At 39.4% G+C, this 25,532-nt stretch overlaps 1 protein-coding gene across 5 annotated transcripts in view; it reads left to right on the forward strand.

Annotated features, from left to right (window-relative positions):
- Nucleotides 1–24,512, forward strand: part of LOC147567367 (ATP/DNA binding protein) — a 34,626-nt gene extending 10,114 nt beyond the window's left edge. Inside the window, exons 1-5 of one of the 5 annotated variants that reach the window (XM_086654017.1) lie at nucleotides 17,618–17,872; nucleotides 18,147–18,334; nucleotides 18,423–18,667; nucleotides 18,722–18,821; nucleotides 19,590–24,512. In XM_086654017.1, the coding sequence (XP_086510143.1) occupies nucleotides 18,791–18,821; nucleotides 19,590–24,337 (4,779 nt within the window). In that variant the 5' untranslated portion in view covers nucleotides 17,618–17,872; nucleotides 18,147–18,334; nucleotides 18,423–18,667; nucleotides 18,722–18,790 and the 3' untranslated portion in view covers nucleotides 24,338–24,512. The other 4 variants (XM_086654013.1, XM_086654016.1, XM_086654015.1 and 1 more) reach the window with 4 other exon arrangements.
- The last annotated feature ends 1,020 nt before the right edge of the window (nucleotides 24,513–25,532 follow it).

Below are 25,532 nucleotides of genomic sequence, written 5' to 3' on the forward strand. Positions count from 1 at the left end.
TTAAGCCTTTTTATTTTAAATGCCGAACAGTCCCACTTCTAACCGTAGTCTTTTATTTCTTTAACCGAAAACATGGGATGTTACAATCCTCCCCCTTAAAGAAATTTCGTCCTCGAAATTTGGATCAACTCGCTTCTTTTTGCCCTGTCCTTTCAACCAACTCTGAATTTGAGAGAACCTGACCCATTTCGAAAATCACAACCCCACTACATCTAACAAAAATCAATCTGGCTAAACTTTATAAACAAACTTGAATCAATGCTTCATATTCCGAAATTTTTCTACATAACCACACGACTCAAGAAGATTCAATAACAATAATTATCCTTCATATGAAGAGATAAAGAAAAATGAAGACCTCTATAATCTATATATAAGAATAAGTTCTCGTTGATCCCATATCTTCAAAGAAAATACCATTCTCGATAATATAAGAAAATACCGTTGTCTATAATATAATAAAATAAAGAATGAAGACCTCCATAATCTATCTATATGTATAAGTTGTCGTTGATCCCACATCCTCAGAAAATATCGTTCTCAATAATATAAGAAAATACCGTTGACTCGATAAAATAAGAAAATAAAGAATGAAGACATCTATAATAAATTCAAGTCAACATTGGCATTGACAACATAATCTCAAGAAAAATATAGGTGTTGTCGATAAGATGATAAAATGAAATTAGAAGACCACTATAACCAACTGTCGAAAAACATTCTTCAATAACTTAAGAACCCCCGATACTTCTTATACCCAACACCAACTCAATCCATATAACCTCTAATATCGAAACATTCCGTCAACCCATTAATCCAGACCCACACTTATATGTAATTAAACTGAAACAATACACGCTCGGAACAACCTGATCAAAGACAATCTCAACTATCTCTGAATGATCTGATCGAAGTTCATAAATGAAGGAATGTGTATAACGACCATGAGGTCTACAATACTCAGTCTGACTCATCTCCTCATCTACTATTGTCTTAGATACTTTCACAACATCGATATGTCGACTTACCCAAAATATACCTCTGAAACCTCTTAACCCTTGACTGTCTTCCCATAACATCTTGTACAACATTGCAAGAAATCTACAACAACCTTAAACCATCCGTCGAGTCTTCCTTTAGCGAGTAAAACGAATCAAGAAACGAAAATCAAAAGAAACAAATACATATATAGCATCTTTTATTCTTGGTCGATTTTAATCTTGAAGCTTTTAGACACCTAATCTTGTCCAATTTTATCTTTTCCTAAAGTTTAGAGCAGTCAATGATCTAAACTATACACGACTTATCGGTTACCAGAACTAACTGCTCTGATATAGGTCACCAGAACCAACTGCTCTGATACCAACTGTGACGCCCCGTGTCCTAAAATAGACACGACCACGCCCCGACAATTCACAGACGAGACAGAAATCCGACAGAGTCTCCTCTGTAAATCGAACCGGTCGCACCTGTAAAACCTGTCATGCAAACCATACAATCTCTGCTATCCTCTGTAAATCCGACAGAGTGCATGTTCAATAGTTTTTATTTCTGTGCAATTCGGGCAAACGAGAATGTTTCCTATATACTTACCGATTCTACCCCTAACAGGGAGGGTTTCGTACAAATTTTCCAAAGTAAAAGATGTATACAGAGGATAGCAGAGATTGACCAAATGAAATTCCAGTTTATCGGTTGAGAATCATTGTTGAGACTAAGATGCTGATACATGGATTTAACAGAAAAATTACCAGATTCGGTGAGAGCCCATTTTATTTGGTCGGTTCCTTCATTCTGAAGAGGTATAGCTTTAATCAGATTTTGAGTGGAGTCATCGAAGTTTGCATTGAGGGTAGCTTCGTTCCAACGTTCATTAGTGATTAGCTGCGAAACTTTGACCAGATTAGAGTTATTGGAGTTTGTGAGTGGGCTAGTAATACCAGGGTTCCAATTATCTGTCCATATATTAATTTGATCTCCCAGGTGAACTTCCCAACTTATCAGATTATCAATCTGATCGAATTGCTTTCTGAGGTCTTTCTAGTTCCACGAGTGGTGAGATTTGGCAGGCCTAGGAGAGTCAGAGTTTGGAAAGTATTTTGATTTTAAGAATTGAACCCAGATGGCATGGGGGTCTGATTTGAGCCGCCAGACCAATTTACTAAGGAGGGTTGTGTTATCCATGTGCGCATGATGGATGCCCAGTCCTCTTAATTTTTTTGGAAGACAAATATATGACCATGCTTTGGTGCATATATCTTTTGACTTTCCCACCAGAAAGACTTTTGCAAAGTCGCTATGCTTTTGCTTATGCCTTTGGGAATGGCAAAGCATTGCATCTGGTATACGGGAATGGCCGCTGCAACTGCTAAAATAACAATTGTTCGACCAGCTTGGCAGAGGAAGGAATGGTTCCACTTGGACAGTTTGGACTTGATTTGCTCTAGGATATTGTTGACCTTGGCTTTTTGCACGCCGATGAAGAGTTCCGCACCTAAGTATTTCTCGGAGGTGGAAGCATATTTAACTTTGAGAGTGCGCATGATGAAACGCTTAAACTTGGGGTGGGAATTTTTAGAGTAGAAGATGTTGGATTTAACATAGTTTATCATCTGACCTAAAGCGGCGCAAAAGAGATTTAAGATATTTTTAAGGTTATGAATGTTATCTATAGAATTTTTGCCAAAGATAATGCAGTCGTCTGCAAAAAGAAGGTGTGAGAGTGGGGTTGTTTGTGGGGAACCCCAGGAATTGACCTTGATAGGGGTTCGAGGTGAGGAGTCGGCTCAGACCTTCCATAGCCAGCGTGAATAGGAAAGGCAAGAGGGGGTCACCTTGTCTGATACCTCTAGAGGGAAAGAATTTAGGACCCAGACGCCCGTTGATGGGAACCGACATGGAGGAAGTTCAAATGCAGTTGAATATCATGTTGAGCCAGTGCTCTGAGAAATCAAGGTTTCTCATGACATCAATCAAGAAAGACCATTGGATTCTGTTGAACGCTTTAGACATATCTAATTTAAGACCAAAGTAACCAGTAACCCCTTTCATTTTTTTAAAAGAGTGTATGAGTTCTTGGCCAATGATGATGTTGCCCAAGATCTGTTTGCCCGGAACATAAGCGGATTGGAAGGGGATATGATGGGGTTTAGATTGAGTTTCAATCGCTCTGCAAGAATCTTAGTGATGATTTTATAAATGGTGTTAAGAAGACTGATGGGGCGATAGTCCGCAGGGGTTTGGGGCATAGGCGTTTTTGGAATATGGCAGATGTGGGTGTAGTTTGTGTCAGGGAGAAGGATGCCGAGTGAAAGAAGTTTTGAACTAAATTATACTCCCTCCGTCTCATATTAAGAGTCCCACTTTGGAACTCCAACTTTTTTTCATATATTTTGTTCTTCCATCTGTACCCTTATTTATTGTAGAAAAAAGTCTAAAATTTAAGAGAGTCTCATTTTTCCACCTCACTAAACATTAAAGTGCTTTTATTGCAAAACCTAATTCCAACAAATTTTAGTTGACTCAAGGTAGGGCATTGTGGGAAAGTAAATGAATTTTATATGATAAAAAAGGAAGTGGGACTCTTAATATGAGACGTCTCTAAAAGGAAAGTGAGACTCTTAATATGAGACGGAGGGAGTAGATGTCTTGGCTAATCGTATCCCAATTGGATTGGAAGAAAAAGGGAGGGTAACCATCAGGTCCTAGAGCAACATCTTTTTAAGCCATTGAATAACTAGATCAACCTCTGCTTTGTCTGGGATGCCTGTGAGCTCCGCATTTTGGGAGGGGGAGATGATGGGGTTGAAAAGATTTAAGATGGGAGGGTCAGTGATAGGATGAGAGGTGGTGTTGATGTTGAGGAGGTGAAGGTATTGTGAATGTCTTTCATGTCGTCCTGCCATTCTCCGTTATTATCTTTGATCGCAAGAATTTGGTTGTTTCTGTTTCGCTGGATGGCCTGGGAGTGAAAGTATTTAGTATTTATATCTCCCAAGGAGATAAAGTTGTTGCGCAATTTTTCCTTCCGCAAGCCCTCCTGATGCCTGTAGAGTTCCTCAAGACTAGCGTTGAGGAGTAAAATAACATTACTATTATGGTTGTTCTGGAGGGAGGAGATGGTGTTGTTAATTTTCTTTTCTATGTTACCAAAGACATTTTTGTTCCATTTGGTTAAGTGTTTGCTTAGCGAAGAAAGACTAGACTGAATATTATGAGTTGTAGGGTTTCTGTTATTCGGAGCCCATTTATTGGCTATAAATTCGTGGCATTCTGGATGAGACATCTAAGTGCAGATGAAATTGAAAGGTTTGGGTCGGGGTTGGGTTTGGTTGTGGTTGAAAGTATTGAGGAAGATCGGGTTATGATCCGATCCGACCGACTCTAAATGAGTGATACAAGAGCTGGGATAGCTTTGAAGCCAAATATCGTTAACAAGAGCTCTATCTAGTCTCTCGTGGATAACATTAAGAATTTTAGGAAGATGAGAGTGTAGGATTTTATATGTATCTAATACAACTAATTACTAGTGTTCGAAGCAGAATCTCAAACATCTATATGTTTAACACTAGATTACCAGGATCTATACATGAAAATATCAATGAACTAGAATAGAAATAAGATTACCTTTAATCGCTTTCCCACGAACTAAATCCCGACCCAGTATTCGGAAGATAATAGCCCCAATTGTTGTTCCTCTACTTGAGACACCGAGTGTATAACTTGAACTCCATCCTTCGAGTCAGCTAGGACCTTCTTGAAGGTTGAGATGAAGAACTCCTTCTTCTTGACTAGATAATTGAGAGAAACTCCTTTTCTCTCTCTCAGACAGCTCTCTCTCTCTGAGAAGTAGACACTTAACTGTTATGTTAGGGTTCAACTCTCTTTGTAGCTTCTCCTTTAGGTTGTCTAATTTAGTCCTTATATAGAAATCCCTAGAATAGGTGTTTGACCCAAACTAGGATTCATAAAGACCTAATTAGAAGTATATTCCCAAAATACCCTTTTAGGATTTCCCTCAGTGTGGCCGACCAACGTAGCCCCTTTATGGGCTTCCTTGGCCGGCCTACTTAGGGCCTAACCGGCCATGAGATGGCCGACCCCTTTCTTAGGTCGGCCATGACATGGCCGGCCCACCTAAAGCCTTCCCGGGTCTTCCTTTAAGGCCCAGAAGTTTGTATCTCTGTTCAGACTCCTCCGAACCAATTGGACTTACTAATAATGGATCCAATCCATTTATATGCCAGTCTATTACTAGTCAATTCTCTCCGTTCAAACCATCACTCTTATGTGTAACCCTTGTAGGATCCGGTCTATGTTAGCCGCGGATTACCGAAGTTATCCGACCATCGTAGTTGGCTTCAAGCGAAGAGTTACGACCCCTAATTGGACCAGACTAAAGATCTTCCGAGTAAGGTCATCATGATCCTATTCCCCAAATCGTACGCATTGACATCTTGGTCGAAGGACATTCCTTCGGAAGGATATCATTCCTTCTGACCGAGGAAATATATCCTTCAGAGAGTTGGATGTGTCTGTTCCTCCGTTTTTCTCCTGAGGATGAAGAATGCTATTTAGGTCCCCGATAACGATCCAAGGGTTGTTAGTCTTAGGATTTAGATTTTTTTAGCGTTTTTCAAGGGTGGAGTTTATTTTTATGGTAAGGACAGCCGTAGAAACCAGTGATGAAAGTATTATTGTTATTGTTGGGGTCGGGAGTCTCAACATGGATAATGTTGGAATCAGTGTAAAAAATAGAAAGGTTTACGTGATGCTTCCAATACATGGCAAGACCCCCAACTTTGTTGATGGGTTCTACAAAATGGCTATCATATCTCTTTCCTATTTGTATCTGTTTAGCCATATTAAAAGATTTATTTTTAGTCTCCGCGAGGAAAACAATGTCTGACTGCTTACGATTGATAAGGTTGAGTATGTGCTTTTTGGTGAGGTATGTGGAGGTGCCTCTCACATTCCAGCTAAGAATAGAGAGGCCTAAGCTCGGGTTAATATCTAATGCCGTGAGGTGGCATTAGAATTTAGACCCACACAGAACCGAAGGAATGACTGGGGTCTAGGGGCCCGCCCTCGAGAAGAACCTCTGAGGGTACCACAACTCCCTATCGAAAATATTGGAGGGGAGACAAGAGAGAAACTCCCACTAATCCTAAGGAGATGCAGCAGAAAACCCCAACAAAAAGATGGCAGACAAGACAAGAGAAAGGCAGATGTATCTAAGCACAAGAAAGAGAGAAAACACGATAAAAACAGGATGGAGAAACACAAAACTATAAGAGAGAAATAACACAAGTTAATGAATATAAGACAAGAACAAAAGAGAAAAGAAAATGGGGCAGACAAAGGAAAGAGATAAAAACACCTAATAGTGATGCAAAGAAAGCACAGAGAGCACCGAACTAAACAAATAACAGGAATATCTAATACACAATAAGGGACTAGGAATCAGAAGACAAACACTAACTAATACACCCACATAAAACTAAACAGATAACATGTAATCATTAACTAGACGCAGAGAAAAAATAATAAAAGTGCAACTATCTTTATATTAGTTCTTTGGGTACAATATTGCTACCAATGAGTCTCTCAGATACATTAACGTTAAACTATCAAAATATGCAAACCCAAAAGCTGGTGTTGGAGTACCAGAAGATGATATGAGTTAATCAGGTAAGCCAGAGAAAAGAAACCAAAAAATCAACCACCAGACCACTGCTAAGCTGAATGAAAAACTAAACTAACAAGACTAAACACCAGTAAGATAAAACCTAAAATAAGTCTAGTCACAACTGAGATGAAACAAAGGATTTAGTCGACTCTTCCAGGCTGATCATACTCCACTTCTTCCCTTGCTTCAGAAGAATGACTCAGGGATACCAAAAGAGAATCAACAAATTTGTTGAGTCTCCTTTCATCAGGGCTCACAATAGACTCTAATGGGGGAATAAACCAGTTAGGCTGCTGAGAATTTGATTGACCAATGGCCTCAGAATGATTACCTGCACCCTACTCTAAAGAAAGGCCACTAAAAGAAGAACTGCTACCAGTCTCTTTGTCTCTCTGTTTTTTGTAAGTCATATGATTTTGAGCACCAACCTCAATCTTGACTTCTTTTAAAGGTTCCCAGCCTTTCTCTTACCTTTTTGCTGAAAGATCAAACGGGGAAGAGTTGGAGAGAGGAAGAGAAGGGGACTGGATGACAGTAAGAGCCCAGTTTGGATCAGGCAAACCTTGGGTAGGGTAAGTCTCCATTGGAGTAACCTCCTGTTGAACCTGGGATTTGATGCATGGGGTAGAGGGGTGCTCTATAATTCGACAGATGTGACAGATGGCTTCAGGGAACTTACAATAACTGGTCTACCACAATCTGTGAAAATTGAGTTGAGAGTGGCTAGAAATGGAGTATGAACATCATACATAAACTGCATTCGGATGTAGGAGTCGGTGACCATATATACTGAAATTTCTCGGTTGAATTTGTATGATGTATCCCATGCAGGAAAATATGATATCTAGGTCATGCCTGTTTTGGATAGAAGGTTGGACACCTGCTAGACTGCACCACATTTGGCTCGAACATAAGCTCTTGAATTCCTTCATGAATGGGGAAATCAACTTCATGCATGACAATAAGCATTCCTCTTATAATCCATGGTCTGCCTTGGTTGATTTTATTTAGCACAATCAGGTTTCTAGGCTTAATGAGGATGTGATTAGGACCAGTGGAAGTGGTTACAACATTATATTCCCTGAAAAATCTAGATTGAGTAAAGAGATGCTTTCTGATGAAGGCTATGCCGAAATCATATGAGCAACAGAGTCTAGCCACAAAATCTGTGTCGATCTCTTGGAGTTCTTTATTCTCAAAAGGCTTAGGGTAAGAGATAATGAGGTTTCCATAGTCAGAAAGATTGAGTTGGATGACCATTTGGTTAGTGAGAGAATCTATTTGTTGCTTAGTAGAGGGGATCGACATGAACAAAACCAGAGAGAGGATGGTGAGATTAGGATTTCTCTTCCACCAGGATGAACGATCACTAAACAACAGTAATAACCAACTTATAAAGCACATATACCCAAAGGACAAAAACATAATTACAACTTCGAGAATCACAAATGGATTAAAACCATACGGCAGAGATAGGCATCATGACTGTACTAATGCCTACTAGGGAATGTAAATCAAGGCAAAAAGTCGGCCACTTGTTCGAAATAAGATCACTCGCCAGTCCAAGCAGGCGAAGAGTTAGAGATTGCGGTTTCATCGACTCATGCAAGGGATGAAGGGGAATAACCTAGTGTATCTCATACACCTAATTGTCTAGTGTTGGTAGCGGAATCTCAAACATCATATGTTTAACACTAGTTTCCAGGATCTATACATGAACATACCAATGAACTAGATTGGAAAGATGATTACCTCTTAATCGCTTTCCCACGAACTAAATTCCGACCAGTATTCGGAAGATAAGAGCTCCAAGTGTAGCTCCTCTACTTGAGACACCGAGTAATGACTTGAACTCCCTCCTTTCAGTCACCTAGGACCTTCTTGAAGGTTGAGATGAAGAACTCCTTCTTCTTGACTAGATACTTGAGAAAACTCCTTTTCTCTCTCTCTCTCTGAGCTGTATATTCTGAAACTCTTTCAGTTAACCCTCTCAGTTGTTGAGAGTTCCATCTCTCTCTTTAGGTTGTATAATTAGGTATATATAGAAATCCCTAGAAGAGGTATTAGACTCAAACTAGGATTCCATAAACCTAATTATTAGGCAACACCCAAACTACCCTCCATTGGGTCTCTTAAAGTGGCCGACCAACATAGCCCTTTATGGGCTTCCTTGGCCGGCCCACTTAGGGCCTAGCCGGCCATCACATGGCCGGCCTCCCTAAAGCCATTCCGGGCCTCCCTTTTGGGCCCGAACATGTTTATCTCTTCGGACTTCTCCGAATCTTTCAGGACTTACCAATAATGGATCCAATCCACTTATTTGCCATTATCCATCTAGTCGATTCTCTCCGTTCAAATCATTACTCTGTTGTGTAACCCTTGTAGGATCCGGTCTATGTTAGCCGCGAATCAACTCTTGATTCGACGATCGTAGTTGGCTTCTAGCTAAGCATTACGACCCCTAATTGGACCGGACTAATGATCTTCCGAATAAGGTCATTAAGATCCTATTAGCCAAATTGCACGCATTGCATCCTTGGGCGAAGGACACTCCTTCGGAAGGATACCATTCCTTCAGACTTCAGGCATTATATCCTTCAGTCTCCCACTTGTACTTAGAACAAGTGCAATGCTCGATTCCCATGTTTTTTCGTATCTCATCTGATATGTCATATTCATCAGACTCTCTTGATCCCGAGAACAACTTCCAATCCAAACGATTAACTCTTAATCCGTTTGAGCACGACCATGCATTTTTCAGTTGTTTCTCATCAAGTGGCCCGGAGATACTTTATCCTGATTTTACTCAGGAAAACATAATCCATTCTTGTACTCCCACTCAATTTCATGTCTATCCTGCCTCCCCCAGTATGCCGCTTTTATAACCACTTTTTACGGATGGCGTTTGACGGTACCAAAGTTCGACATTCCTTCCATAAACTGAGTGAGTACTCATGTTTTGAGGAATCTCTCCAATTTGCTTGAATGAGAGTTATGACATCTTATAACTTCAACTCTTGAAGTACTCTCATTCGGCGGGTTTCCAGTGTATCAACTATACACCCATGAAGTTGACCTTTGAATACTCCTATTCCCATAGCCCAAGAAACAGCGCTATCTTGTCAATCACTCATGCTAGTCTTCTTAAGTCATTATTGTCCAACTAATGACCTGGACTAGGGATAGTAGGATGATGTGCTTCCATGTTCACTTAGTAGGGTTTCTTTCATTAGATCACGTATCTAATAAACCTACCTGGAACACTCCATCCTTTTGGACTGTCGTCTAAATTCTAAACCACAATTTAGATGACGAAATAAACCCAGTTTATTTCGGATAACAAGAGTCTGTAAAATTTGAGCACCCGCGTGAACTCCTTCACGTTCTCAATTTTACAAGTCATCTTAGGATTCTCCTTCCTGGATCCTAATTCCTTAGATCCGAGCATCTCATGATCGTTCTAAGGTGACAGTTTAGTTTACTTTTCACTTCGCTTTGTTATTATCTTGCTTTCGAATTCTTCGCAAGCTTTTATGATAATTATCAGTTTTCTCCCACTGAAATTAGTACTTCCCAAGTTCTAATTTTACTTTCTTATCTAGTAGAGTTAAGTAACGACTCCCAGCATGGAAAACTCTTTCCCATCTGTTAGCCCTTCCTAAAAGATTCCTATCTTTATTTTCGGAAGATTACTTTTATGACTTTCTTCAATCTTCTGACTTGTATGGGCGACGACATCTTTTTGTACTCCAAGTACCTTTTAGATGTTCGGGTAAACAACAATCATCTCATGATCGTTCTTATGTTTTCTAACATAAGTGTCTCTCCCATGTTTATCACGGGAGTTGGGTAGAATTTCTCTCCAAGAGATTTTCTTATTCAGACCTCTCCAAAACTCCTTTTGAACGAGTCTTTATCATCCTCTGGTCTATCTCCATAGACTTTTGATGCCCATGGTTAATTCACTCTCGTCTTCTTGTCCTCTCGTGTATGTCTCCTACATACAGGACCTGAAACAACGCTTGTTTCACTCCCACTTACCTTCTTGTCTCACAAGATTTAACCATTCTTACTCTTATCTCTTTGGATTTCCGATCCAATTTCAGAGTGGTTTCTGCTATAGTTCTTTTGAATCTTCTCAAGACTCATTGGGGTTTTTGAGCAACCTTCTTAACTCCTTAAGAAGTTCCCAGGCGATCGTCCCTTGAACCATTCAAGTCGACATCCCTCGTCACGTAAGCCGAGTAACTCTTACTCTCTTTCGTTTTTAAGGCAAGTAACTCCTTACTTCCTCTTGTTGCTCTTTATCGAATCCCATTCGATTTTTCCTCCCACTTGTCTTCTTTGAAGGACCCTCCTTTTAATGAAGACACCATCGAGAGCAACAATCTCATTGTGTTTCGATGATTTGCGAGAAAACCCCGTTCTTCCTTAGAAGAACTTATGTCTAAGACGCTTTAGACATTTAGAATAATTGATAAATTTTAGATCTCCTTCTAAAATAATATCCATATTCAGATGGACTCAATTATTCACTATAGCTTTTCTAGGTTTTTAATGGTTTGGCAGATACGTATTAGACTTTGTGTTTTTGGAAGACCAATGACTATTAAACTTATGATCTCATCATATTCTTTAGTCACCCAGACCCACTTCTCGATTTTGGATTTGTTTCCAAAACTTCTCCACAATCAAGTTTTACGTCCATTCTAATCACATTAATCGCAGACTTTCATGCCTAACATTATTTTCTACGATTAACTGAACTCTTGTACTCTTACAAGATTTAGAATGACTAAGTCGGATCATTCGTTAAAAATTACTTAAAAGTTAGATAGGCTCTTTTAAGAACATCATAAAATATCTCATATTTTATTCACTCCCATAATCTTATTACAGAGTCAATGTTCTAAAAGGAAAAAGAAATACTAAAACTACTTTAAAGTATTGCCTATCGAGTCTATGATCCTTCTTGAGCTTTTCCAGCAACTCTTGCCTTCTCAGCTTTCGACAGGTTCATCTCCTCTTCAATAAATACTCAGCTCCCTCTTGCTCCTGTCATTAATAATGATAAGAGTCTTTTAGGTATCACATACCTTGAGGAATGTGTATTTAATTGAATAACTTTTAATAATTTTTACCTTGACCGGAACTCCCAGCTCCGTTCTTTCTGTCTTTCAGGAGTTTTAGACAGTTTCTTTTCCAATGGCCCGTGCCATCGCAATAGAAACACTTGGAATCAGAATGGGTATTTTTGTTCATGGCAACTTCTTTGCCTTTCACTTTACCCGTTTTCTTCCTTTTGAATTTCTGCTTCCCGTCCTTCTTAAATCCCTTTTCTTTATGAACCATTAGAACTTCTTTCTTTGGTTCAGCTATTACAATGTTCTCTTCGGCTGTTTGGAGCATAGCGTGTAGTTCTTCTAGAGATTTGTCCCAGCCATTCATATTATAGTGCATTCTAAATTGATTAAACCCACTATGAAGTGAATGCAAAATAATATCAGTGGCATAATCTCGGCCATTGTCGACTCCCAGTCAATTTAGTTTTTCAAAAAGACTAATCATTTTGAAAACATGTGGCCCTACAGGCTTTCCCTTTTCAAGACGCATATCTAATATCGTCCTTGAAATCTCATACCTCTCCATTCTTGACTTCTTTTGGAACAAATTCCTAAGTTGTCGAATCATGGTGTAGGCATCCATTTCTATGAACTTATCCTAAAGATTAGGTTCCATGGTTGCCAACATGAGGCATGTGATGGGTTCGGACCTCTTCTGAATGTTCCTTTCTTGCTCCCTTTCTTGTTCAGTCGAATCTTCATTGAGAACAGGAATAGGTGTGTCTAACACGTTTGCCTTATGTTCGGATCTTAGGACAAGTCCTAGATTCCTTTCCCATACCATAAAGTTGTCACCATTCAACTTTTCCTTTTCCAGAAGCCAGCGTATGCTGCTTGAGTCTTTTGTTGTCATAATTAAACTACATGTAAGAAATGCGAAAGTGATTAAACTTGTTATCCTGGCAATTTTCTCGATTTGCCTATATTATTCTACTTTTGTTGTCCCCTTAGAATAATATAATTCCAAGATCCCATTCCTTCGAAATTAAGCGTACTTTGGCACAGCCCTTAATTCGTCGTCCTGGGTGAGTAACTCCTTACTGATCATACTCCTATGACTCTTGGTTAATGATTTAAACATTAAATCGTCCTTTAGCCTCGAAGTCCAAAACCCTTTTGCTGACTCGTTTGAGAATAACCATTTAGACATGTAGACCTCTTCATAGATCTACCCGTATTGTCCCGAGGTAAAAGATGGCACCCTGCTTTGGCATGGCCCACCATCGATGAACAAGGGCTCAACAGGTGTCTTAATCTGGGTAGGCTTTACTCAAAATTCTTTTTGGGACTTATTACGTAATTTATCAAGTTGCGTTACTGTGAACTCTTGCATAACCATTCATGATTTATTACGTAAAAGTTTATGTGGGTTTGCGTAATGATTTGTTAAATCTTAGTATTACCCCTTAAAAGATCCCATCTTTTAAGTTTATTTCTTGTTCGCCTATGGTTCGATTGGATCCATATCCAAGAACCTCTATTGACTACTCCCACTTGAACCATGATCTCATCATTCAGTTCGTCAATAGATTCTAAGACCCTATACTCTAAGTATTATTCGGGCACAACTCCTTGCGCTTAGAACAAGAAACGATAATCCTATCTAAAGGTATACTATTCTACGCAATCACATACATCCATACATACAAAAATATGACAATCATAATAATCAAAGTATGTATCCTAGATTAGTCTCTAGGTTTTGCTATGTATCGTATAGCTATTCGTGGGATTTTGTGACATCTCTATGTCTAATGGCTCTAAAGTTTAGTATTCTCAATACTGAAACTAGAAGCACATTACGTTTCTTCCTTAATTGTTTCCAAAATCAATATAAGGAAAAACTCCGTTCGGGTTCTTCTCTAACCCGGGTCTATGTCGGAAAAAATTATGCTCGGAACCGGGAGAAAAGTCTGAAAAACTCCCTTTCAGATCATGGCCCAAAAAGCCCTTGAGTCACACTCAAAAAGATCTGAGTCAACCCTGGTCAAAGTCCCTTAACTGGTCTCTGGTCAACTCTTGACTCAACCTGGTCAAGGTCCGGTCCTTGAGACAGCACCTTCCTGTCGTGCTTGGTCTCTCAGGCAGACGCGTCCTAGCCTAGCTAGACGCTTCTGTCCTAGGACAGACCATAGACATCTCGGGTGAGATGTCTAGGATGCGTCATGGTCGCGTCCCAGACGCGTCCAGACCATCCGGTCACCTTACATCCCTATCGGGTGCTCAATCCGAGAGCTGTTGGTAGGGGTGGCAATGGGTACCCGTTTACCCGAGAACCGAACCGACCCCGAGTCTTAATGGGTAGGTACTGGGTATAGGTTTTAGATCCATTAAGGAAATCGGGTCTTAAATGGGTATACCCGAAAGGACCCGACTAGGAGGCGGGTCCTTATCGGGTATATCCGCCGGGTACCCGACGGGTAATGGGTACCCGAGATAATACGAAAAAATACCCTAGATTATATAGTATTCTTGTACGTCAGGGTTTTTCTCACCAAGTTACCAACTCACCAAGTTATGAAATTTCTCAAATCCTCTTTTGCTTGGTTGAAAACTAATTTATAAAACACAAAAGTGAGCGAGTTAATATAACATAAAGGTTCATTTCTTCTTTCTTGATTCCCCTAATCTCTAATCTCTTATACTCATCAACTATTGTACCCGAGATATTTGCTTATTTAAGGATCTATGTCGTTTATGATATTTCTTTTCACTAGATTCATGCAAATTCTTTTACTTTAAGAAATATTTGATATACTTTTGTGAATACCCAATGGGTACCCGATACCCGATGGGTACCCGAGAATTTTAAAGGTTCCGGTTCTGGATCCTTTGATTGAGGTACCGGTACCGGAACCGTCAAGAACCGAAACCGTTACGATTTATAGGTTCCGGTTCTGGATAGTTAAATACCCGAACCGGAACCGACCCGTTGACACCCCTAGCTGTTGGAACTCCCAGACGCGTCTCGTACATGTCTGGATCTGGGACAACACATGTGCCATCTCAGATGTTCGGTCCGAGATGCACCCGTGCTCCACTGTCGCGTCCCAGACGCTTCTGTGCACAGACGGCAAGGCCATCCTATCTGGGATGCCTTCTGGACGCGTCCAGACGCATCCTAGACGCTTCTGGATGCTCCGGTCGCATCCCAGTAACGTCTGGAAGCTTCCAGTCGCATTCGAGATGCTTCTGGTCGCTCCAGACGCATCCTGGATGCGTCCGGACACCCGTCCAGTGTCTCGGTCCTAGACCGAGACTCTAGTAGGTTCCCTCGAGCGCGTCCCAGACGCGTCAGGGATATCCGAGACGCTCCTGTCTCGGAATCCTATTCCGTCTCGGACTGGGATATCCCAGACGCGTCTTCCACGCGCTGGGACGTCCGAGACCCGAGAGTCTCGGACTCCTAGTCCGTGTTGGACTGGGATATCCCAGACGCGTCCTAGACGCTCTGGGACGTCCGAGACCCGAGAGTCTCGGACTCCTAGTCCAGCTCGGACTAGGATTCCCGGTCCTTCACGGACTGGGATTTCCAGTCCGTGTCCCTGTCTGTTTCGGACTGTCTCTCCGAGACGTGTCCGGCCAGTAGGGTTTCCAAACTTTTTGGAAATCCACCCGTTCCAACTGTTTCCTTTTTGTTTTTCTTTGTTCCAGCTGCTGTTAGGTACTGTTTTTGATCAATTCATCAACCAATCTTCATGGTTTTGATGATTTTTATCAAAATTCTAATACCCTAAAGCTTGTTTATGAAAACTCTTTTCATAAAACTATGTATCTAGTGTTTCTAGGTCATGAATCTCATTCAAAACCCTAATTTGATCTCATCAAACTTATGCTTGAATCTCTATTCAAACAAAAACACTAATATCTAGTTGTTCAAGTATGAATCTAATTCGTCTAGTCAAAGATAGTTCATGCAAACGGCTCGTGATGCCACTGAAGGGGAATAACCTAGTGTATCTCATACACCTAATTGTCTAGTGTTGGTAGCGGAATCTCAAACATCATATGTTTAACACTAGTTTCCAGGATCTATACATGAACATACCAATGAACTAGATTGGAAAGATGATTACCTCTTAATCGCTTTCCCACGAACTAAATTCCGACCAGTATTCGGAAGATAAGAGCTCCAAGTGTAGCTCCTCTACTTGAGACACCGAGTAATGACTTGAACTCCCTCCTTTCAGTCAGCTAGGACCTTCTTGAAGGTTGAGATGAAGAACTCCTTCTTCTTGACTAGATACTTGAGAAAACTCATTTTCTCTCTCTCTCTCTGAGATGTATATTCTGAAACTCTTTCAGTTAACCCTCTCAGTTGTTGAGAGTTCCATCTCTCTCTTTAGGTTGTATAATTAGGTATATATAGAAATCCCTAGAAGAGGTATTAGACTCAAACTAGGATTCCATAAACCTAATTATTAGGCAACACCCAAACTACCCTCCATTGGGTCTCTTAAAGTGGCCGGCCAACATAGCCCTTTATGGGCTTCCTTGGCCGGCCCACTTAGGGCCTAGCCGGCCATCACATGGCCGGCCTCCCTAAAGCCATTCTGGGCCTCCCTTTTGGGCCCGGACATGATTATCTCTTCGGACTTCTCCGAATCTTTCAGGACTTACCAATAATGGATCCAATCCACTTATTTGCCATTATCCATCTAGTCAATTTTCTCCGTTCAAATCATTACTCTGTTGTGTAACCCTTGTAGGATCCGGTCTATGTTAGCCGCGAATCAACTCTTGATTCGACGATCGTAGTTGGCTTCTAGCTAAGCATTACGACCCCTAATTGGACCGGACTAATGATCTTCCGAGTAAGGCCATTAAGATCCTATTAGCCAAATTGCACGCATTGCATCCTTGGTCGAAGGACCATCCTTCGGAAGGATTCCATTCCTTCAAAATCGCTAAAGCTTCTCCTTCCTCACTGTTTCTTGCTCTGCCCATATTTACGCTTGCACCAATAAACTTAGACCTGTAATCATGAACGATCAGACCAGTTCCTATTTTTTGAGCCACGTTAATAAAAGATGCATCCACGTTGATTTTCACATAGGATTGCATTGGGGGTTGCCATTTCGAGATTTCTCTATTATCTGGATTCACTCTACTTTTAGTAATTTTTGGGAATGATTTTATCGATTCTATTACCTTGTTAACATCATATGAAGTTTGTTGGAAGCAGTGATCACATCTCATTTTCCATATAAACCATAAAATAGTAACTAAATGTGAATTGCTAATTATGCAATTGGTATAATCCTGATTCTGCCAAGACATGATCCACTCAGCAACTGAAGGAATTTTTTCAGAAATGATATTAAAGTGAAACCAAATTCTCTTAGCTAAAGGGCAGTGTAAAAGCGCGTGTTCTATAGTTTCAATTTCTGTGCAATTTGGGCAGTTAGTTATGTTTCCGATGTATTTACCTATGCGTTGCCTTACCGGCAGAGCTTTTGAGCATATTTTCCATATGAACAGTTTAATTCTAGGAATCGTGGGTAAAGACCAAATAAAATTTCAGTTCGTGTCCTCAGAGGGAGGAGCTTGGTCTGTTGAACTAAGATGCCTGTACATTGATTTTACCGTGAAGTTACCAAATTGCGTAAGATTCCATTTCATCTTGTCTGTCCCTTCCTGCTGGATCGGAATAGCTTTAATAAGATTACAGATATTCTCCGGGAAAGTTTGCCTAAGGATGGTCTCGTGATAAACCAAAGCATAAAAGGCGGGAAGAATTATCACTCTGCGACATCAATACTTGAACCTTTCGTCTGCACAAAAAATGACACGTTACAGAAGAACTACATTAATGAATTCTAAATCGGCTGTATAGTAGTATTATAGGTATTAATAAGTAGCGTCATTCCATCTTCTTCTTCTTTTACTCGAAAGTTGTCCGGAAAAGAAGGAAGACGAATCAAAAAACGTTCTTCACTTTTCAAGTCAAGAATTAGTCTTCTCCATAAACTTTAATTTCCAAAAACCTCTTCGCTAAGTATAACTATTACTATTGTATCTTTCAAAGAATCTCAAAAAGTTAAAAGAAGAAATTTCTCAGGTTTTGCTTCTTTCTCTCTCTAAAACTCTTTAATCACTTTTTTTTCTCTCTCTCTCTCTAGCATTATTGTTGTGCTGTTTTTATTTTCTTCGTCACTAAGGGTTTTAACAGTGAACTTCAACCAAACTCTCTCTCTCTCTCTCTCTCTCTCTCTTTATATATATATATATATATATATATATGAGTTCAGTAAAAGGGTTTTAGTGATTAAGTTACTCTTTCAAAGCTTAAGATCAAAAACTAATCTCAATTTTGTTGTTGTTATTCTTAATAGTGTTGGGACATTAAGGTATATTAATCATGGTGTTAACGCCAAAAGAACATATAGAAGAAATTAGAAAAGTAAAGTTTTCAATCGGAGGTGAACCAAATCATTTAACAGAGGATCTTCACCAAGCTGTGAAGAATCTTTCTGCCGAACTTTACGCTAAAGATGTTCATTTCCTCATGGAAATCATTCAGGTTCTTAATCCTCTTTAATAACTTGTTCTTTTAATCATTCAATTTTGTGTAAGTTAGTGAGGTAAAGTGGTATGATTGATTTATGCAGAATGCCGAAGACAATGTGTATGAAGAAGGGATAAAACCCTCGTTGGAATTTGTTGTTACTTCTCAAGACATCACGGCTACTGGTGCTCCTGCTACGCTATTAGTATTCAATAATGAGAAAGGGTTTTCTTCAAAAAACATTGAATCAATCTGTAGTGTTGGAAGATCAACAAAAAAGGGTCAAAGGCAACGCGGTTACATTGGAGAGAAAGGTAACCAATTCTATGTAAAATCAGATACAACAAGGCTACACAACCCGCCTCCTGACCTCTTCGGACTACCACTTGAACCATATGTCAGAGAAACAAGGGGTTCTCTCTCCACGTGACTGAACATGTGAGAGAAGAGAGAAACCCTTGTTTCTCTCACATGCGGTTCAAGTGGGAGGCCCAGAAGGCGGGTTAGTATACTTTTTGAATCAGATATATTCCTGTTCTTGGTGATGGATTCAATTTTTTTGCAATAAAATAGTCCCACGGGTGATTGGTTTAGAAGTCACACGTGTTCCAAGTCACCCGAAAAGTAAAACACACGTGTTGGGGATCAAAGAACCTCACACGTGAAGGAACATGTGAGACTTAAATAGTTCCATAGGTGATAGGTTAAAAGTCACACGTGCTCTATGTCACCCGAATAGGAAAAAAAACGCTAGTTATGCTCAAAGAACATTAACTATACTCTATTAAGAAAATGTCCATTACCAGTAATCAATTGGTTAATAGTTCAGACAACAACGCTCCCTCAGCTTTAAGAGATCAGGGCTTCAAACCCATGGTATTAAGCAATTTCTCAAAATATTGTCATTGTAGCACTCCCGTTAGGAATATTATCTTTTCGTACTGATCCCTGGTTTGAAAAATTAAGTAAATTGTATGTTTTGTCTTGTAGTCTAAATGCACGAGAATATATATAGTGAATAGTCATTGATCCTAATCCTTCTAAACTTAGTTTAACAAAATAACTCAAAAACATATTTTTTATATTTAGCAGATGTTGATATTCATCTAGCGAACAAATATTGTGTTCAAATAATATATCGAATGCTTCCTTGATTTGTTGTGCTTATTTGATTTGTTGAAACATGTTATCTACAATTTCTAATTTATACTTTTATGCAGTACAAGTATACTCGTTTTGAAGAATCTCTACAATTATACTTCTTTTGCAGGAATTGGGTTCAAGAGTGTGTTTCTGATCACCTCTCAACCTTACATATTCAGTAATGGCTATCAAATTAAGTTCAGTGAAGACCCATGTCCTCATTGCAATGTCGGATTCATAGTCCCTCAGTGGGTAGAGGAGCATCCCACTGTTGCTGAAATACAACAAATATACGGAGGATCTGCTGATTCTCTTCCAACTACAACAATTGTTCTTCCTCTGAAACCAGATAAGGTGCATCCTGTGAAGCAACAACTTTCAAGCATCCACCCCGAAGTTTTATTGTTTCTTTCGAAGATCAAAAAGCTTTTAGTAAGGGAAGATAACAAGGACCAGAGGCAAAACTCAGTACGTGCAATTTCGATCGAGAGTGAAACTAATTTTATTACGCGGAAGAATGTTGGTGCTGAGTCCTACACTCTTCATCTCTCTGCTGAAGAAAAAAGTGGAGATGAGAGTGAGAAAGAATGCAGTTACCATATGTGGAGGCAGAGGTTCCCTGTTAACAAGGAAAGCCAGATAGACAGAAGAATGGAAGTTGAGGAAATGGTGATCACTTTAGCATTTCCCACCGGGCAGCGTCTCGACAGAGGGACGACTTCACCTGGTATCTATGCATTTTTGCCTACGGAGATGGTTACTAACTTCCCATTCATAATTCAGGCCGATTTTGTTCTATCATCATCAAGGGAAACCATCTTGCTTGACAACAAGTGGAACAAAGGAATTCTTGATTGTGTGGCCTCTACTTTTGTTGGTGCTTTCATCTCTTTAATTAAATCATCTGAAGCTCCTCTATCTACCCTCGCTCGAATGTTTGAGTATCTACCAGTCCAGAGTTCTTCGTATCCAACCTTGAACTCTGTAAGGGACTCGATCAAACAGAAACTGATGGAGGAAAATATCATCCCCTCCGAGTCTGATAAACAACAAAGGTTTTTCTACAAGTCTACTGAAGTTGGTAGGATTCTTCCTTCATTCTGGAGTATCTTGCTCAAGGCACGGAAACAAGGCGTAAGCTTGGATAATTTGTCGAGCCATGGGAAATACACTCTCAGTTCAGCACTTGATAAGGTGGAGTATGATAACATATTGAGTTTTCTTGAAGTGAAACAGATGGATAAAGAATGGTATGCCAAGTGTATTAGGAGTTCAAATCTTGTGTCTGGAGTCTCTGAGGATTTATACATTGACCTTCTCTTTTTTCTGTTCGATAATTGGGGGACATACTTTGACTATACAGCAATGAAGAACATCCCTCTAGTGAAATATGTTGGTCGAGATGGAAATGTGTCATTGTTGAGTATAAATCAATCATTGAGTACTCATATAGGCATTTGTTTATCCAATGATTCTAGCCATATTTCTTGGCTTATTGATTGGAACAAAGAATTCAGTTTTTCATGTTACTACTTCATGCCAAAATCTACACAAGAAGCTCTTCGATTATTTTCAAGGAGGGAAACAGTACAACAATGGCTTGAAGGCAATGCTGGGGTTTCTGTTTTGAGTGTTTTTCAGTACGCAAGTCTTCTCCCTAATTCAATTACAAGTGATGATAGAAGACCTGCAATTGCTTATGCTCACTTCTTGTACCACTCCCTGTCAAATAACTATCTATCCAAATATGAAGTTGATCAATTATGCAAAAAGATGCCACTGGTTGATAATTATGGTCATGTGAGTACGAAAAGAAGTGGGGTTCTTGTTCCTGCTAATGGAAGTAATTGGGTTGGACTGATTGGCTCAAATCCCTGGAGGAAGAAAAATTATGTTGAATTGGCAGAAGACTACTTTCGCCCTGGCTCTTTTGCAGGTTTATTCACGAAAAAGAAGCAACTTCATAAATTCATTACAACTCATGTTGGAGCTTCAGATATACCTAATCTCTGTCCTCCTGATGACTCTTTTCCAACTGTCTCTTCCCCATTAACTAAAGACAACACATTCCAACTACTAGACTGGATTCGGAATCTGAAATCTGAAAGAAAGCTGGTAGAAGGAAAGTTCTTAAGCTGCATAAAGGAGGGAAACTGGCTAAGGACACGTTTGGGTTACTCCGAGTGTTGCCGGCCGCCATCACAGTCATTCATACTTGACACAGAAAAGGGGAGCCTACTCCAAAATGGCTCTGACCTTGTTGATATACCTTTGGTTGATATTCAGTACTATGGGACTAGAATCATGGACTACAAAGAAGAACTAAAAGCAGTTGGAGTGATCTTTGATATCGGAAAAGCATGCCAATTTGTGGGGAATCATCTAATGTCTCTTGCTGCAAGCTCCACTCTATCTAGATCCAACGTTTTTTCCATTCTTAAATTCATAAGACTTCTAAGAGTTAATTATTTACCTCTCCAGGACTTTATAAGTAGTATTAAAGATGGCAGATGGTTAAGGACTCGTATTGGACACAAGTCTCCAGTTCAATCCATTTTATTTGATTCAGATTGGAAAGTTGCCTCCGAGATAAGTACTCTACCATTCATTGATCATAACTATTATGGAGATGAAATCTTGGGCTACAGGGATGAACTCATCTTGCTTGGAGTGAAAGTTGGATTCAACCAGAATTACCGGGTTGTGGTAGACAATTTCAAGATGCCTGTGTCTTTGACAGTGGATGCCTCCTTTTTAATTCTAGAATGTCTTCGGCACACTAGTTCATGTACACTTATCAGTTTACTCAAAGAAAGGAAATGGTTAACAACCAGTTTGGGATCCAAGTCGCCAAGTGAATGTTTTCTGTTTGATTCTGAATGGGGTTGCATTCTACAGATCTTCAATGACTTCCCAATTATCAGTGAAAAACACTATGGATCTGATATCGGTTCATACAAGGACGAGTTGAAGAAACTGGGGGCTGTAGTTGATTTTGAAGAAGCGGCGAAGGTGTTTGCCTGCAAATTTAAGCAACACACATCTTCTGTTTCCTTTGCAAAAAAGACTTTGCTCTTGTTTTTGGCATGTTGCAGGCAGCTTGAGAGTGCATCTTATCGGTTTCCATTGGAGCTTAAGGAGTGCATAAAAAAAGAGAAATGGCTGCAAACTTATCTTGGCCCAAGATCCCCAGGTGAAGCTATCCTGTTTGATCCAGATTGGGAACCTCTATGTCCAATTGCTTCTCTTCCATTCATTGACGAAACTGATGCTTATTATTATGGTATTCAAGAATACAAGAATGAGTTGAAGGTGCTCGGAGTGGTGGTTGAATTTGACGAGGGGATGAAGTTTGTAGTTTCAGGACTCAATATTCCCCAAAATCCAAGCAATATACTTCCAACCAGCGTTCTCTCACTGATGAAATGCATTCAAATTATGCTCAAAAAACACAATGGTTTGCTGCCAGAGCAATTTCTTGATCGTGCAGGTAAAAGATGGTTGAAGACCCATATGGGTTATAAAGCTCCAGATATGTGTTTACTGTACGACTCAAAATGGAGTTCGTTCTTGCAACGTGAAGATGGTCCATTCATTGACGAAGAATTTTATGGATCAAAGATTTCATCCTACTCGAAAGAGCTCATTTCTATTGGGGTCACTATGGATGTTAAATTTGGATGTGAGATTATCTCTACCCACCTTGAATCTCAGTGTCAGTTTTCCATTATAAATCGAATTTACAAGTACTTGTGTGAGTTCAACTGGGAGCCCAAAAACAAAGCTGCTAACTGGATCTTCATTCCGAATGGAAGTAAAAATGGAGAATGGGTCAGCTCTGAAATATGTGTTCTTCATGACAAGGAGGATCTATTTGGGTTGGAATTGCATATCTTAGAGAAACACTATGATAATCAATTATTGCAATTCTTCTACATGGCTTTCGGTGTGAAAAGAAGTCCTTCATTCGATGATTACTTTAAGCTTTGGAAGAAATGGGAAACTTTAAAAAAGGAGTTGACAGCTAAAGAATGTCGTGCTTTCTGGCTTTTTGTAGCGAAACACTGGAATTCATCAACCGAGAAAATTCTCTCAGATAAGTTAATCAAGTTGCCAGTAAGCACTGGTTCAAATACCAGTATTCTGCTAATGGACAAACAAGAACTATTAATCCCTGATGATCTACAACTGCAAGATATCTTCGAAAAAACTTATCCTGGTCCTCTGTTCGTATGGTATCCCCGGCCAAGTTTTCCTTCTGTGACAAGATCTAAACTCAATGAGATCTACTCCAAGATTGGCGTTCGTACTATTTCTGAAGCTATTCACAAGGATGAATCATCTGTTCTTACTGGTCCAGAGGTCGAGCAAGTCGAGTCCAGCAAAACTTTCATCAAGCGAGATTTCATAAGATTGATTCTTGCATTTCTTGCTGATCCTTCTTTGGACATTAATTCTGAAAAACGACATCAAATGGTCAAGTATCTTATTGATGTCATGGTCATTCAAACCGACAAACCAATAACAGTGAGTTACGGATTGAAATTATCGACAGAAAGAAGCAATTTTCAGGTGGATGTGAAAAGATTGATTCGTTGGGAGAGAGAAGATAGGAAGATTTTAACTCAGAAGTTTGATAGATCATCAGCTGGACAGAAAGATAACCTTGAATATGCAACTTATTTCTCTGAAGTGATAGCAGAGGGATTATTATGGGAGAAAGCAGATCAAATTTCAGACCTATCTGAACTTCTGAAGTTGGGTTGGTTACTTGATTTTGAGGAGGAAGCTATCAGTTTCTTGTTGAAGACTAAGAACTTGCAGATTTTCGTCGAGGATGAGGAGTTTCTAAATACTGCATTCTCATCAGATTAGTTTTCTATCCTTTATCTTTCGTACTTATTTTATGTTCTTGTTTGATACTGTTTCGTCGTTGGTTTGTTATTAACTATAGTTGCTTTATGTATTAAGTTTTATGTTTCATGAACTCTTGTGCAAGTTGTGCTTATGCTACCATGATTATCTATTCAGCTGTTAAAGTTTAGATTCATACGGGTGGCCGTCTAACACGATAACAAACATCTGAAATCAACCCAAGTTGTGCTTAGTTTGACATACCAACCAGTGGTTTCGTCGTATTTACTAGACTCCTCCTTTTGGTTTCTTTTACTCGTGGTTCCGTGTCCTGCCCCTTTACTGTTTACTTTTGTAATCTGCATGTTTGATACTCCATCTTCCTGTTTTTGCAATTGATTTGATTCCTCATTTATATTAATCTGGTCATCTCCTTAGTCTTTGTTGAGTGGTTGTTCTTGCTGTGTTTCCATGATCTTGCATCGAATTGGTGAGTGATCTAAAATTCTCCTTAGACTTATGATCAAGATTTTTTGGCTGACAGTTTTTTACTACGTCTTCCTTTCATTAACAATGTTAATACTGGTTAATTCATCAACTAATCTTCCAGAAAAAGATTTAGCAACAAAAACAGATCAGATAAAGATTCATAGAGACCCAATTTTACGTTTTTTTTTTGTTGAAAGGACCGAATATTAAGTTGGATATGATTTTTCTGAGTTTACTACATTCCCAACTAAACAATAGTTGCAAATGGGTTGTTTGGGGTGACAATTCACAATTCGTATATTAGGACTTTTAGAACGGTGGGATTTTTTCATCGGACAAACATTTTTCGTATATTCCATTTTTGTGGAAAGTAGCAACTTTGTGGTTTCTATTGCTTATTTGGATTAAGTCGAATCTTCTATGGAATTTGTATAATCAACTGTAGATGTTATTTAAATTGATATTTTACCACATTTTTATTTTCACAAAATCAAACTGAGTTTAAGTACAATGTATTTGGCAAAGTGTTGTTGTTAGAAGCAATAAAAACAATCTTGAAGTCTTAAAAGCATGATTGCAGAGAGTAATTGAGTAATAATCAGAAGAATCTTTTGTAAAAAAATCAAGTTTAAGTTGGAATAATCCATCATTGTATTAGGATTCTTATTCTTTGCTGTAATTGTGGCATCATATAATCATTTTTCCACACCAAAGAACACCTATATTA

The sequence above is a fragment of the Eschscholzia californica genome, unplaced genomic scaffold (assembly GCF_041429995.1).
Source record: "Eschscholzia californica isolate CP2 unplaced genomic scaffold, dmEscCali1.0.p SCAF_1, whole genome shotgun sequence".
Lineage (NCBI taxonomy): Eukaryota > Viridiplantae > Streptophyta > Magnoliopsida > Ranunculales > Papaveraceae > Eschscholzia > Eschscholzia californica.